The 12447-nt window shown below is 41.7% G+C and overlaps 1 protein-coding gene across 1 annotated transcript; it reads right to left on the bottom strand.

The window, feature by feature from the left end:
- Window positions 1–5483: 5483 nt before the first annotated feature.
- LOC114922567 (nucleolus and neural progenitor protein-like) lies at window positions 5484–8079 on the bottom strand. The gene is made up of 3 exons (XM_029284161.1): window positions 8023–8079; window positions 6962–7215; window positions 5484–5995 (listed from the first exon to the last, which is right to left on the bottom strand). Exons 1-3 carry the CDS (start codon window positions 8077–8079, stop codon window positions 5617–5619), a joined length of 690 nt encoding a protein of 229 aa, XP_029139994.1. The 3' UTR covers window positions 5484–5616.
- Between the last annotated feature and the right edge of the window lie 4368 nt (window positions 8080–12447).

The following is a 12447-nucleotide window of genomic DNA, read 5'->3' as shown; positions in this document are numbered from 1 at the left end:
AACTCAATCTATGAACTCTTATCAACTGTCATAAATAAGGTTGACTGCCTGAAAGAATCTTTTGCAAAGTTTATTAGGAGCCACCCAAATACTGCAGAAGGACGTGGGAGGACAACCATGGATAGACACGGGATGGCTAATGTAGAAAATAAAACTAGAGAAGGGCCTTGTCTTCCTTCCAAAAATCTGAACACTCATAGAGAAAACACTCAACCAGGTAAAGGCCTAAGAGATGACCAATATAACTACAGCCTGCAGACTAACCAGGTTACCTTACAAATTTATGACAACAGAGTGAATAGAGAGTGTTGGAGTAATAGAGAAGCTGTTAGGCTGTCCCTGAGCCAGCTGCTTCGCTGTGAATTCACTCTGATAGATCTACTACATGCAGAGTGGCTGCCAGCAAGAAGGCAATGTATGAGAATTCTATTGTTCAAGCAGCCCACAATACCCTCCATGCTCTTTAGAATGAAGCCCTTTCTGAGCACTTTTTCAATATTTGCAATAAGGGTCTTTCACTCAGACAAAGTGTGCCCACTCCTGAAACAGCGTCACCAAGAGGGAACTGTTGCTTTAAATCCAGGCTGCAACAGTCCTTACACTGCTAAGCCAGAGGCTGCTGCAACTGAATTGACCCTGAGAAGGCAAAGGAGCGATATACAAACTGTGTTACCCACAGCTGCAGGAAATGTTGAGGATGTGCCAGAAGAAATGCTGATTGACTTATTCAGTGCATTGCCGGAACCTGAGCAAGTTAATATCATTCAAAGATTTGATGACCTAAAAGAGGTACTGACAACAACTCAATCTACAGCAAAGCCTCTATTTAATTTGGCTCCACTAATCGTGCAACCTTGTGACAATATATTTAATCAACAATCTGCCTTTACCTCAATAGTAAAAAAAGGTACTGTCATACAGGCGGATAGTGGGATAACTGCACTGACTGACCCTGTCTCTGAGAAACAACTGAAAGACAAAGGGCTTCATCACATAGTGCCCCCTAAGCCGACAAACACCAAGGACATAATCCAGCTTCCATCCTCATTTGATTTAGAAGTTCCCACATCTTTTCACAAGATGAATCCTCAGCTATGCCCCTCCAAAAGTGGACATAAATCTCCATTTATAGATTTAAGCCGGAGTACCTGCCCATTTGAAAAAAAATCATTCTTGGAGCAAGGGCAAACTACACTGGCAATCGAGATATAGAGGAGCAACAAGTTCTGCAACCCACAAGGAGAAATATAGAACCTCACAACAACTGTGTTTATATGGGAAGCATAGATGATATCGACTCGGCTCCAATGTCAAGTTGACATCTGGCATTTTTACCATCTAGCAAACCAACCAAGCCAGACAACCTTGCCTCCGAGAACCCCATACAGATGATGACCTGGAATGTAGCTGGCTGAAAAGGGATGGTTGATAGTGGACTAATGAGCTTTCTCCCTAGATTTGATGTAATAGCCATTTTAGAAACCTTGTTAACCAAAGTGGACAAACCAGTACAACTGCCAGGTTTTCAGGGATGGGCCACCCCAGCCCAAAAAACAAGGGAGACCCTCTGGTGGGCTATGCATTCTTATAAAGCAAGAGTTGCAATGGCAGGGGGAGAAACTACCGTATATAATGAAGATAAGTATTTGTACTTCCTAGCTGTCAAATTTGAATATGAAAAGTTCGAGTTAATACTGGTAAATGTATATATCCCTCCAATTACATCCCGGCATTATAACTCTGAATATTGAATGGGCTTGGAAGTTATTCTAGAAGATACATCTTTATTGTACCCTCAGCCCATAGTGGTATTACTAGGAGATTTGAACGCTAGGCTGGTTCCCTCTTTGTATGAGCTCGCTCAGAAGAAGGGAGTCCCATGGGAATTCTTTGATAACCATCCTCAGTGGCTCTCAAGAGACTGAAAAAGTAATGCTGTTGGCCTGCTCCTAGTCTCCTTAATTTTTAAGGGTAATCTCCAAATTCTGGGAGGTAAGGATAAGAATTACACATATCCTTATACATACCACTCGGCCAATTCAAGCAGTGTACTGGATCTCTTTTGTGTGTCTAGAGATAAAGTTGACCTCTTTTTGGAGGTCACAGTATACCTTAGCGACAGTAGCGACCATCAGCCTGTAAGCGTGACACTGCGAGCCCGCTCAGATTTAAGACCATATAACATGGCTGACAGATGGCTCACCAGAAAGGTAGACGTGACCCAAAATAAAAGGTTAACTTGGGCCAAAATTGATACTAAGGCAATATTAGAATGCCTTAAAACAGAGAATGCTACTAAGTGGGCTAGAACAATCCAGTCATCTACTACTGACTGGATGTCAGCCTTCAATGCATTCTCCAATATCTGTAATATTCTGAAGAAACACCTAACAGCTAAACCTGCTACAAAAAGAGCCCGAGTGGATAGATCCTGCTGGTTTGATCCCGAATGCCAGCGATTGAAAAAGAAATTGAAGGTAGCCATGAGGCTCGCTCAGAGGAATCCTACTGCTCATATACAAGCTAAGATGTTGCACACAAGAAGGGAATATAAAAAAACTATAACATTAAAGAAAAAAAGTTTTGCCATTTCAATCTGGTCAGAACTCAAGTTGGCTGCCAGAAGTCATAACTCAGTAATATTTTGGCACTCGGTAGCAGGTGTCCTAAAGGAACGGAGATTTGCGTTTGACATATCAATCTCTGCTGAGGACTGGGAGAATTATTATCAGTGTTTGTTTGCTTCCACAGAACCAGTAGAGAAACTGTCTTTAAGCAGTGATTTAGTAAACCCTAGAACCCTCCCCCCTTTGGCCACCAGTCTTAGGAAAGGAGATACAATCCATCATTAAAAGCTTAAAGAGCAATAAAGCCGCAGGTGAGGATTTTTTACCAGCTGAATTATTCAAGAAATTTCCCAGTTGGTGGGGTCCTGTATTGGCAGGTCTACACACATAACACCTGCCATATACCAGATGGGTGGAAGATGGCAATAGTTGTCCCCATATATAAAAAAGGGAATAAAAAGGACCCTAGTAATTATAGGCCCAATAGCCTGATTGATATTGCAGCAAAAATATATGCTAGGTACCTTTTGAACAGAATTGAAATCTGGGTAGAGGAAAACAATATCCTCTCACAAGAACAAGCAGGTTTTAGACAAAGCCGATCTACTATTGATAACTGCTTTGTCTTGAACCATCCAATTGCCAAATATGCCTATAAGAGGAGACCCCCGTTTGCTGCTTTCATAGACCTTACAGCAGCATTTGATAAGGTAAACAGAGAAGTACTATGGAGTAAATTGACATCTCTTAAAATAGAACCTAGATTCCGGGCTTTGATTAAAGCCCTTTACACAAGTACCTGTTGAGGATGTGGTATGGGGTTAATGGGGCTCTGACTAACAGGATTCACACAAATAAAGGGATAAAGCAAGGGTGTATCCTGGCCCCATTATTATTTAGTTTATATATCAATGACTAACCATGGTTAATGAAGGACCCCATGGTACACATGACGATGATCCTAAATACTTACTGTAACAGCTTGCTTTATGCTGATGATGATTTTATTATATTCACAAGTAGGATTACGTAGGCCAGGGGTGTCAAACTCAATTTCATTGAGGGCCGCATCAGCATTGCAGTTGCCCTTGGGGGGCTGGGTGGGTGCGGCCTACTGGGTAGGCGTGGCCAGCTCTACATCATTCACGTCAAGGGTGCCTGGGCAGGAGTGGGACAGATCTGAGGGCCTCTGGCAGAAAGGGGTGGGACCAGGGCAGAGCCCATTAAGCCGGATATGTGAAGTAGGCGAGGGCCATTTGCTGGCCACTTCCAGGCGATGGTGCATTTCTTCGTTCCTCATAAAGGGTGACACCTCCCCAGCATGCACTCAGGAGGTGGGCCGACACGGCAGGGGCTGGTTCCTCGCTGTTTCCAGACGGCCTTGTGGAGCTAAGACTGAGTGCATTTCAGCATAGATGGCCACCACAAAATTGTACATTGGCTCCCAGCTGGCCTGGGCCAGGCCAAGGCAGCGGGGGCCGTTCCCTCAGTTTCCAGGATGGCTTTGCGGGCCACATGAAACCACTTCGCGGGCCGTATCCGGCCCCCGGGCCTTGTGTTTGACATGTTTGACGTAGGCTATTAAGAAGATTCAGCTCTTATTGTCAGGATAACTCCCTAATCATTAGTAAATCCAAATAAAAAATAATGGTGTTTGGAAGACACCATCAGAGACATAAGTGGCAATTAGATGGTGAACCAATTGAACAGGTTAACACTTTTGTATATTTGGGCGTAACTTTTCCCAAGACTGGATCTTGGGCTTGCCATCATCAACGAAGTACATTTAGAGCAAAAGCCTGTTTGAATCTACTGCTTAAACTAAAGAACCACAGTTACCCAGGGTCCCTAGCCCCATTAATTAAGCTTTATAAAGCTAAGGTTACCACTATGCTCTTGTATGGAGCAGAAGTTTGGGGTCTTTACTCAACCACAGCCCTAGAACAAACACAGTCCCAGCATTTGAGATGTATTTTGGGTGTAGATCCAAAAACATCCGCTGCAGCAGTTAGAGCTGAATTGGGAATTCATACAATTTATGCACTATCCAAAATTAGAGCATATAACTACTGGTGCAAAGTCAATGAAATGGAGACTGATAGACTCCCCAAGTTATGTCTACTAGAGCAAATAAAATTACAATCACAAATCTCCTGGATCACCAAACTAACGAATTTTGTAAGAAGCTGTGGCCTTCCTGTCTCTTGCATAATAGGAGAACAACTCAAAAAAAGAGCTGCCCAAAGAACTAAGGATATAGAAGCACAAAATGATATATCTATTCTTAGTAAGGTGGGTAAGTTGAAATGGCTGAGTAAATACAAACATACTTTTCAAGTAGATAGCTATTTGAAGTTACAATTGCCAAAACATCTTAGGGAGATATTTACGCGAGCGAGATTCGAACAGCTTGACACAATGGTCAGATATGGGAGATTTCATTCTATACCCTACAATGAGCGTCTCTGCATTTGCGGAGTGGCAAAGGTAGAAGACGTGGCTCACATCCTATTTGATTGTTGTCTGTATAAGAGGGTGAGAGACAGGTACCTTGGTCTATATATCAAACGAATGACCCATTGGGATCCCCATATCAAAACAACTTACCTTATGTGTGGCCACAACCTGAAAATAACATTTAACGCAGCACAGTACTTAAACAAAATGGTTTGGTTGAGATCTGCATATGTGGGACGGATTGGGGTAGATTGCAAGGGTGACTCTAAAATATAATTTTATCATACTTTATCTATATTTTAAATTATTGTACTCTATTTTAATTTCATTTTAGACTGTATTTTATTCTAATTCCATTTTAAATTGTATTTTATCAAATTCCATTTTAAATTACTTTTATCAAATTTTAGTAATAATTTGTTGCTGGAACTTTGCACTTTGATATGGCCCAAGGGCTAATCAATAAAGACTTATGTAATAACAACTTCAAGGAAACCTCAAAACCTGAGAACAGCTGTCTGCATTTGTTATAATGAAATAGAAATAACACTTCAACTGAATTTCATTTTTGATTACTTATCAGAAAGTAGCCCTAGAGACCTAGAACTTTAAAAATATCATCAATGTCATATTTCTGATCAATGGCTTCTTTCTGTATACGGGTAGGGTGATTTCCCAACACTGCAGGGACAGAAATGCCATCATGGATACTTTCCTCAAAAGTCTTTGTACCACTGGAGTCCAAAGTCCGAAATAGAAAACACTGATTGAGGAAAGGAGATACAGTTCCCCTGAAGACAGGACCCCCTCTATGTACAGAAGTAGTCTGTGAAACACAGCTCTGCTTCCGTGACAGTCTACTATTTCGTCGGGGACTTCCTCTAAGAAGTTGCATGGGTCTCTCTCTGCAACTTTGGAGTGTAAGATATTTACAGATAGTGGCTTTAACACATTTAAGCTTCCGCTGCAATCTGAAAGAGAAAAAAGATTAGCAATTAAAGCAGCAAAGAGCAAGGTTTGGTGTAACAGTCTGTAAAACCAAATGTTATTTATTTTGCTTATTCCAGTTTTTTCACATGACAAAATTCTAGTGAGCTTGGAAGAGTTTTACCCACTAATCAAAATCTGAAACAGGTTACAGAAGAAGCTTAATGCTATGAATGCAGATGCAGGCTCCCCACACTATTCATACAGTTTAATTTTATTAATATGCACTGAAAAAGAAGTTTCATCATTTCTGTATTATAAATATGGAAATCAAATACTTTTAGCATCCGTCTGGGGACTGGAGAATCTATAGTTCTCTAAACAGAGGTTTTCAAACTTTCCATTTCTCTGAATTATGATATGGAAAGTCATGGATCCAAAAACACCTGGTGAAACGTGTCTGAGACAAGCAGGCTGGTGGGTGAGAGCTATAGGCAGACACTGCTGGTAGGCATCAGATTATGCCCAGGTGGATGGGGGCTATGGAGCATGGGAGGGCAGATGCTGCAGGCAGTATAGGAAGTATAGGCAAGTGGGTGATTGGGCAAGCACTGTATCAGTATGGATATAAGACCCCCATACTGCTGAGGGGCTCCCCTGAACAAAAGGCAGCAGGAGCAAGTTGCAACCTCTGCCAGATTTGACTTTGCTTGTAGGGGAGGTTGCAAATGTCAATACGTGACCCACAGTCCTTGTAATTGAGAGCTAGTTGCCATATGCAGATCTTGTAATTGAGAGCAAGTTGCTATATGCCTGAATCTTGATCATGTGACCATGGGGATGCTACGATAGCCACAACAGGACTGGTGCTAAGTCCCCCTCATTAGGTACCACTGTAACTTTGAACAATTGCTGAATGAGTGGTTACTAAACAAGGACCACTTATATTTCAGGATTACACAGAGCCTATTTAGAAGGTATGGAAAGACCAGGACTAACAATCTACACACCTGCAACCTTGGGCTTCTACATGCTGCAGCCTCTTGCTTTTTAAAAGCTTCATTCCTAAGAAGAAAGCCCCTGATCTAAATTTACTGTTTTTACACCAGATAATTGTTGCTTTCAGTGTTTGAGATAGTTCTTCAAAGGACTGTACTTCTTTAAACTTGGACACAAAAGAGTGAAGATGCCGAGATCTCAGGACTTTAGAAGAAATAGATGCGATTTTCTTTGACTCAGGAAGCATATTACTGAATTTAGAATTCTGAAATAAAGTAGTAAAAAATTAACATTGTAAAACACTAATTAAAAAGCTAAGACTTAGAATAAACTTTAACATATAGCATCTTTGGCTAAAAAGTACATAAAAATTGAAAAATTAAATAGATGATAGTTTTAACCACTTTAAACGGTTTAGAGTTTGTATGAAGACAAATGTTAACCATGAACAAATGTCTCATTGGGGTCTTCAAAATTTGCGTTTTGAATGGCCTCCTAAAATGCATATCAAAGTAGTTTCCAGAATAACTGTGAAATGTTATTTCTTCTTCGTATTAAAAAAAAAAAATCAGCACTATTTCTCGTGACCAAGAAAATTCTACAGAAGATCTGATTAACTTATGAAATTGTCTAGGACCAAATTAAACAATTGATTAGTGCTGCTTATTTTAATTAGGAGTAGATTCCTTCAAAGTTTTCACACGTTCTAAAGACACCAAACAAGAATGAGACAGCAATTAAAATGAAGCTTTCCACATGAAAGTTTTTTTCTGACCATCAAGCTATAATCAACTATCCCAAAATATTCTTCAGATGCTATAAATCCACATTCAATGGAATAAATTTCCATTACACAAACTTAATTAAATCACTAAAACCTATTTACAAAAGAGATAGATAGATGAATGTTTTTATTCACATACATAAGAAATTACAAAGCACAAATAGTAGTTACGACATTTAAAGAAAAACAATAGAGACTGTGCCAGGTGGATGATTATGGGCCAGATATTTTTTCTATAGGGTTGTTATGGATAAAAAAGGAGACAGGCGCATTAATTATGTACATTGCCTTTAGCTGATCCAAAATAAATGTGGGGTAAAATTGTTTTTCCTTCCATTCAGTCATGTCCGATTCTTGGAGACAGTCTGAACAAGTCTCCACAGTTTTCTTGNCAAATCAGTCCACCAACAATTAACTTGCTTTTCAACAACTTGGGTCTGAATTGGGAGGAATGGACTTCAGCTCAATCCAGCCTGGTTATTGGGCCCTCCAGGTTGTGTATATTATCAATATTGATTTTGGATGTGGCCACACCTTCCTACTTGGGACTGAAGACAATTTTAATGTATTCTATTTTTAAGTATTTTTAGCAAGTCAGAATCTACTAATTCTGATTTCAAAGCAACTAAAGAGAAATCTTTTAAATAAATAAAAATTCAGTCTTTAGGTCACAATGAAGGCTTTTCAAATAATTTTAAAATAAAAAAGCATAATATACATTGGCCGTTATTAACAATTAGACCAGATGGAAATAGAATGGGGAAAAGGAGGAAGAGACAGCACTCTGCAGCAGAGAGTTCATCCAAGCCATTGAAGCAGCAGAAAATGGAAGATTATACTACAGACAGACAGTCTGTTCCAGTAAGTAATTCATCTGCAATCGCCTTATCAGATAAATTTAATTTATATGACTCATTGGAATGGGATTTACAAACCGAACTTGAAAGCAAACAGCATGTAGAACTGTCCTTGGAGAATGGTTCCCCTTGGAACTCTGCAGCAGCCTTCTCTACACAGGAGGGAGATGTAATAAATTTAAAGGGGGGAAATGTGATAGATTTCCTCTTTAGTCAATGTTTGCTTACAATTCAAACTGTAAACTCAATCTATGAACTCTTAACTGTCATAAATAAGGTTGACTGCCTGAAAGAATCTTGCAAAGTTTATTAGGAGCCACCCAAATACTGCAGAAGGACGTGGGAGGACAACCATGGATAGACACGGGATGGCTAATATAGAAAATGAAACTAGAGAAGGGCCTTGTCTTCCTTCCAAAAATCTGAACACTCATAGAGAAAACACTCAACCAGGTAAAGGCCTAAGAGATGACCAATATAACTACAGCTTGCAGTCTAACCAGGTTACCTTACAAATTTATGACAAGAGAGTGAATAGAGGGTGTTGGAGTAATAGAGAAGCTGATAGGCTGTCCCTGAGCCAGCTGCTTCGCTGTGAATTCACTCTGATAGATCTACTACATGCAGAGTGGCTGCCAGCAAGAAGGCAATGTATGAGAATTCTATCGTTCAAGCAGCCCCCAATACCCTCCATGCTCTTTAGAATGAAGCCCTTTCTGAGCATTTTTTCAATATTTCCAATAAGGGTCTTTCGCTCAGACAAAGTGTGCCCACTCCTGAAACAGCGTCACCAAGAGGGAACTGTTGCTTTAAATCCAGGCTGCAACAGCCCTTACGCTGCTAAGCCAGAGGCTGCTGCAACTGAATTGACCCTGAGAAGGCAAAGGAGCGATATACAAACTGTGTTACCCACAGCTGCAGGAACTGTTGAGGATGTGCCAGAAGAAATGCTGATTGACCTATTCAGTGCATTGCCGGAACCTGAGCAAGTTAATATCATTCAAAGATTGGATGACCTAAAAGAGGCACTGACAACAACTCAATCTACAGCAAAGCCTCTACTTAATTTGGCTCCACTAATCGTACAACCTTGTGACAATATATTTAATCAACAATCTGCCTTTACCTCAATAGTAAAAAAAGGTAGTGTGACATAGGTGGACAGTGGGATAATTGCACTGACTGACCCTGTCTCTGAGAAACAACTGAAAGACAAAGGGCTTCATCACACAGTGCCCCTAAGCCAACAAACACCAAGGACATAATCCAGCTTCCATCCCCTCATTTGATTTAGAAGTTCCCACAACATCTTTTCACAAGATGAATCCTCAGCTATGCCCCTCCAAAAATGGACATAAATCTCCATTTATAGATTTAAGCCGGAGTACCTGCCCATTTGAAAAAAATTCATTCTTGGAGCAAGGGCAAAGGTACACTGGCAATCAAGATATAGAGGAGCAGCAACAAGTTCTGCAACCCACGAGGAGAGATATTGAACCTCACAACAACTGTGTTTATATGGGAAGCATAGATGATATCGACCCGGCTTCAATATCAAGTTGACATCTGGCATTTTTACCATCTAGCAAACCAACCAAGCCAGACAACCTTGCCTCCGAGAATCCCATACAGATGATGATCTGGAACGTAGCTGGCTGGAAAGGGATGGTTGATAGTGGACTAATGAGCTTTCTCCCTAGATTTGATGTAATAGCCTTTCAAGAAACCTTGTTAACCGAAGTGGACGAACCAGTACAACTGCCAGGTTTTCAGGGATGGGCCACCCCAGCCCAAAAAACAAAGGGAGACCCTCTGGTGGGCTATGCATTCTTATAAAGCAAGAGTTGCAATGGCAGGGGGAGAAACTATATAATGAAGATAAGTATTTGTACTTCCTAGCTGTCAAATTTGAATATGAAAAGTTCAAGTTAATACTGGTAAATGTATATATCCCTCCAATTACATCCCGGCATTATAACTCTGAATATTGGATGGGCTTGGAAGTTATTCTAGAAGATATATCTTTATTGTACCCTCAGTCCATAGTGGTATTACTAGGAGATTTGAACGCTAGGCTGGTTCCCTCTTTGTATGAGCTTGCTCAGAAGAAGGGAGTCCCATGGGAATTCTTTGATAACCATCCTCAGTGGCTCTCAAAGAGACTGAAAAAGTAATGCTGCTGGCCTGCTCCTAGTCTCCTTAATTTTTAAGGGTAATCTCCAAATTCTGGGAGGTAAGGATAAGAATTACACATATCCTTCTACATACCACTCGGCCAATTCAAGCAGTGTACTGGATCTCTTTTGTGTGTCTAGAGATAAAGTTGACCTCTTTTGGGAGGTCACAGTACACCTTAGCGACAATAGCGACCATCAGCCTGTAAGCGTGACACTGCGAGCCCGTTCAGATTTAAGACCATATAACACGGCTGACAGATGGCTCACCAGAAAGGTAGAGGTGACCCAAAATAAAAGGTTAACTTGGGCCAAAGTTGATACTAAGGCAATATTAGAATGCCTTAAAACAGAGAATGCTACTAAGTGGGCTAGAACAATCCAGTCATCTACTACTGACTGGATGTCAGCCTTCAATGCATTCTCCAATATCTGTAATATTCTGAAGAAACACCTAACAGCTAAACCTGCTATAAAAAGAGCCCGAGTGGATAGACCCTGCTGGTTTGATCCTGAATGCCAACGATTGAAAAAGAAATTGAAGGTAGCCATGAGGCTCGCCCAGAGGAATCCTACTGCTCATATACAAGCTGAGATATTGCACACAAGAAGGGAATATAAAAAAAACTATAACATTAAAGAAAAAAAGTTTTGCCATTTCAATCTGGTCAGAACTCGAGTTGGCTGCCAGAAGTCATAACTCAGTAATATTTTGGCACTCAGTAGCAGGTGTCCTGAAGGAACGGAGATTTGCGTTTGACATATCAACCTCTGCTGAGGACTGGGAGAATTATTATCAGTGTTTGTTTGCTTCCACAGAACCAGTAGAGAAACTGTCTTTAAGCAGTGATTTAGTAAACCCTAGAACCCTCCCCCCTTTGGCCACCAGTCTTAGAAAAGGAATACAATCCATCATTAAAAGCTTAAAGAGCAATAAAGCCCCAGGTGAGGATTTTTTACCAGCTGAATTATTCAAGAAATTTCCCAATTGGTGGGGTCCTGTATTGGCAGGTCTTTTTACACACATAAATAACACCTGCCATATACCAGATGGGTGGAAGATGGCAATAGTTGTCCCCATATATAAAAAAGGAAATAAAAAGGACCCTAGTAATTATAGGCCCATTAGCCTGATTGATATTGCAGCAAAAATATGTGCTAGGTACCTTTTGAACAGAATTGAAATCTGGGTAGAGGAAAACAATATCCTCTCACAAGAACAAGCAGGTTTTAGATACACCCTGAATTGGAGTGTGCGTGATGGCGGACCTACTGTTTTCGGCTCCGTAGTCTCCGCGGGGTCCTCAGTGGAGATGGGGGAGCCTTGAAAGGTCCGGGGGTGCTCGCCGGCCGGAGTTTGGAAGGAGAGGGTCGGCGAGCGAAGAAGACGTGTCGGACCGCGGGACCACCTGGGCGGAGCCGTGAGCGGAGAGCGGAGCAGCCGAGCGGAGAGGCCTGGCGGAGAAGTCGGAGAGGCCGGGCGAGTAGAGCGGAGCCGGGCGGCCGGGGAAGTCGGCGGCCGGTCGTCTCGGGGCCTGGCGGCCGGGAAAATCGGCGGCCGGTCGACTCGGGGCTTAGCGGCCGGGAGGGTCGGCGGCCGGCCGACGCGGGGCCTGGCGACCAGGAGTATCGGCGGCCGGAGGACTTGGGGCCTGGCGGCTGGGAAAATCGCCGACCGGACG

Source organism: Protobothrops mucrosquamatus, unplaced genomic scaffold (genome assembly GCF_001527695.2).
Source record: "Protobothrops mucrosquamatus isolate PMUCROS unplaced genomic scaffold, P.Mucros_1.0 scaffold_107, whole genome shotgun sequence".
Classification (NCBI taxonomy): Eukaryota; Metazoa; Chordata; class Lepidosauria; order Squamata; family Viperidae; genus Protobothrops; species Protobothrops mucrosquamatus.
This window is presented reverse-complemented; position numbering and strand designations above follow the sequence as displayed.

Bases quoted from the DNA above. Each gene is read 5' to 3' on its own strand.
- LOC114922567 (XM_029284161.1), bottom strand. From the start codon at position 8,079: ATGACTGAATGGAAGGAAAAACAATTTTACCCCACATTTATTTTGGAT. The intron at 7,216-8,022 runs GCAATGTACATA...ACTTTATTTCAG, and splicing joins TTATTTTGGATCAGCTAAAG to AATTCTAAATTCAGTAATAT. The intron at 5,996-6,961 runs GTGTGTAGATTG...TTTCTCTTTCAG, and splicing joins GTAGAAGCCCAAGGTTGCAG to ATTGCAGCGGAAGCTTAAAT.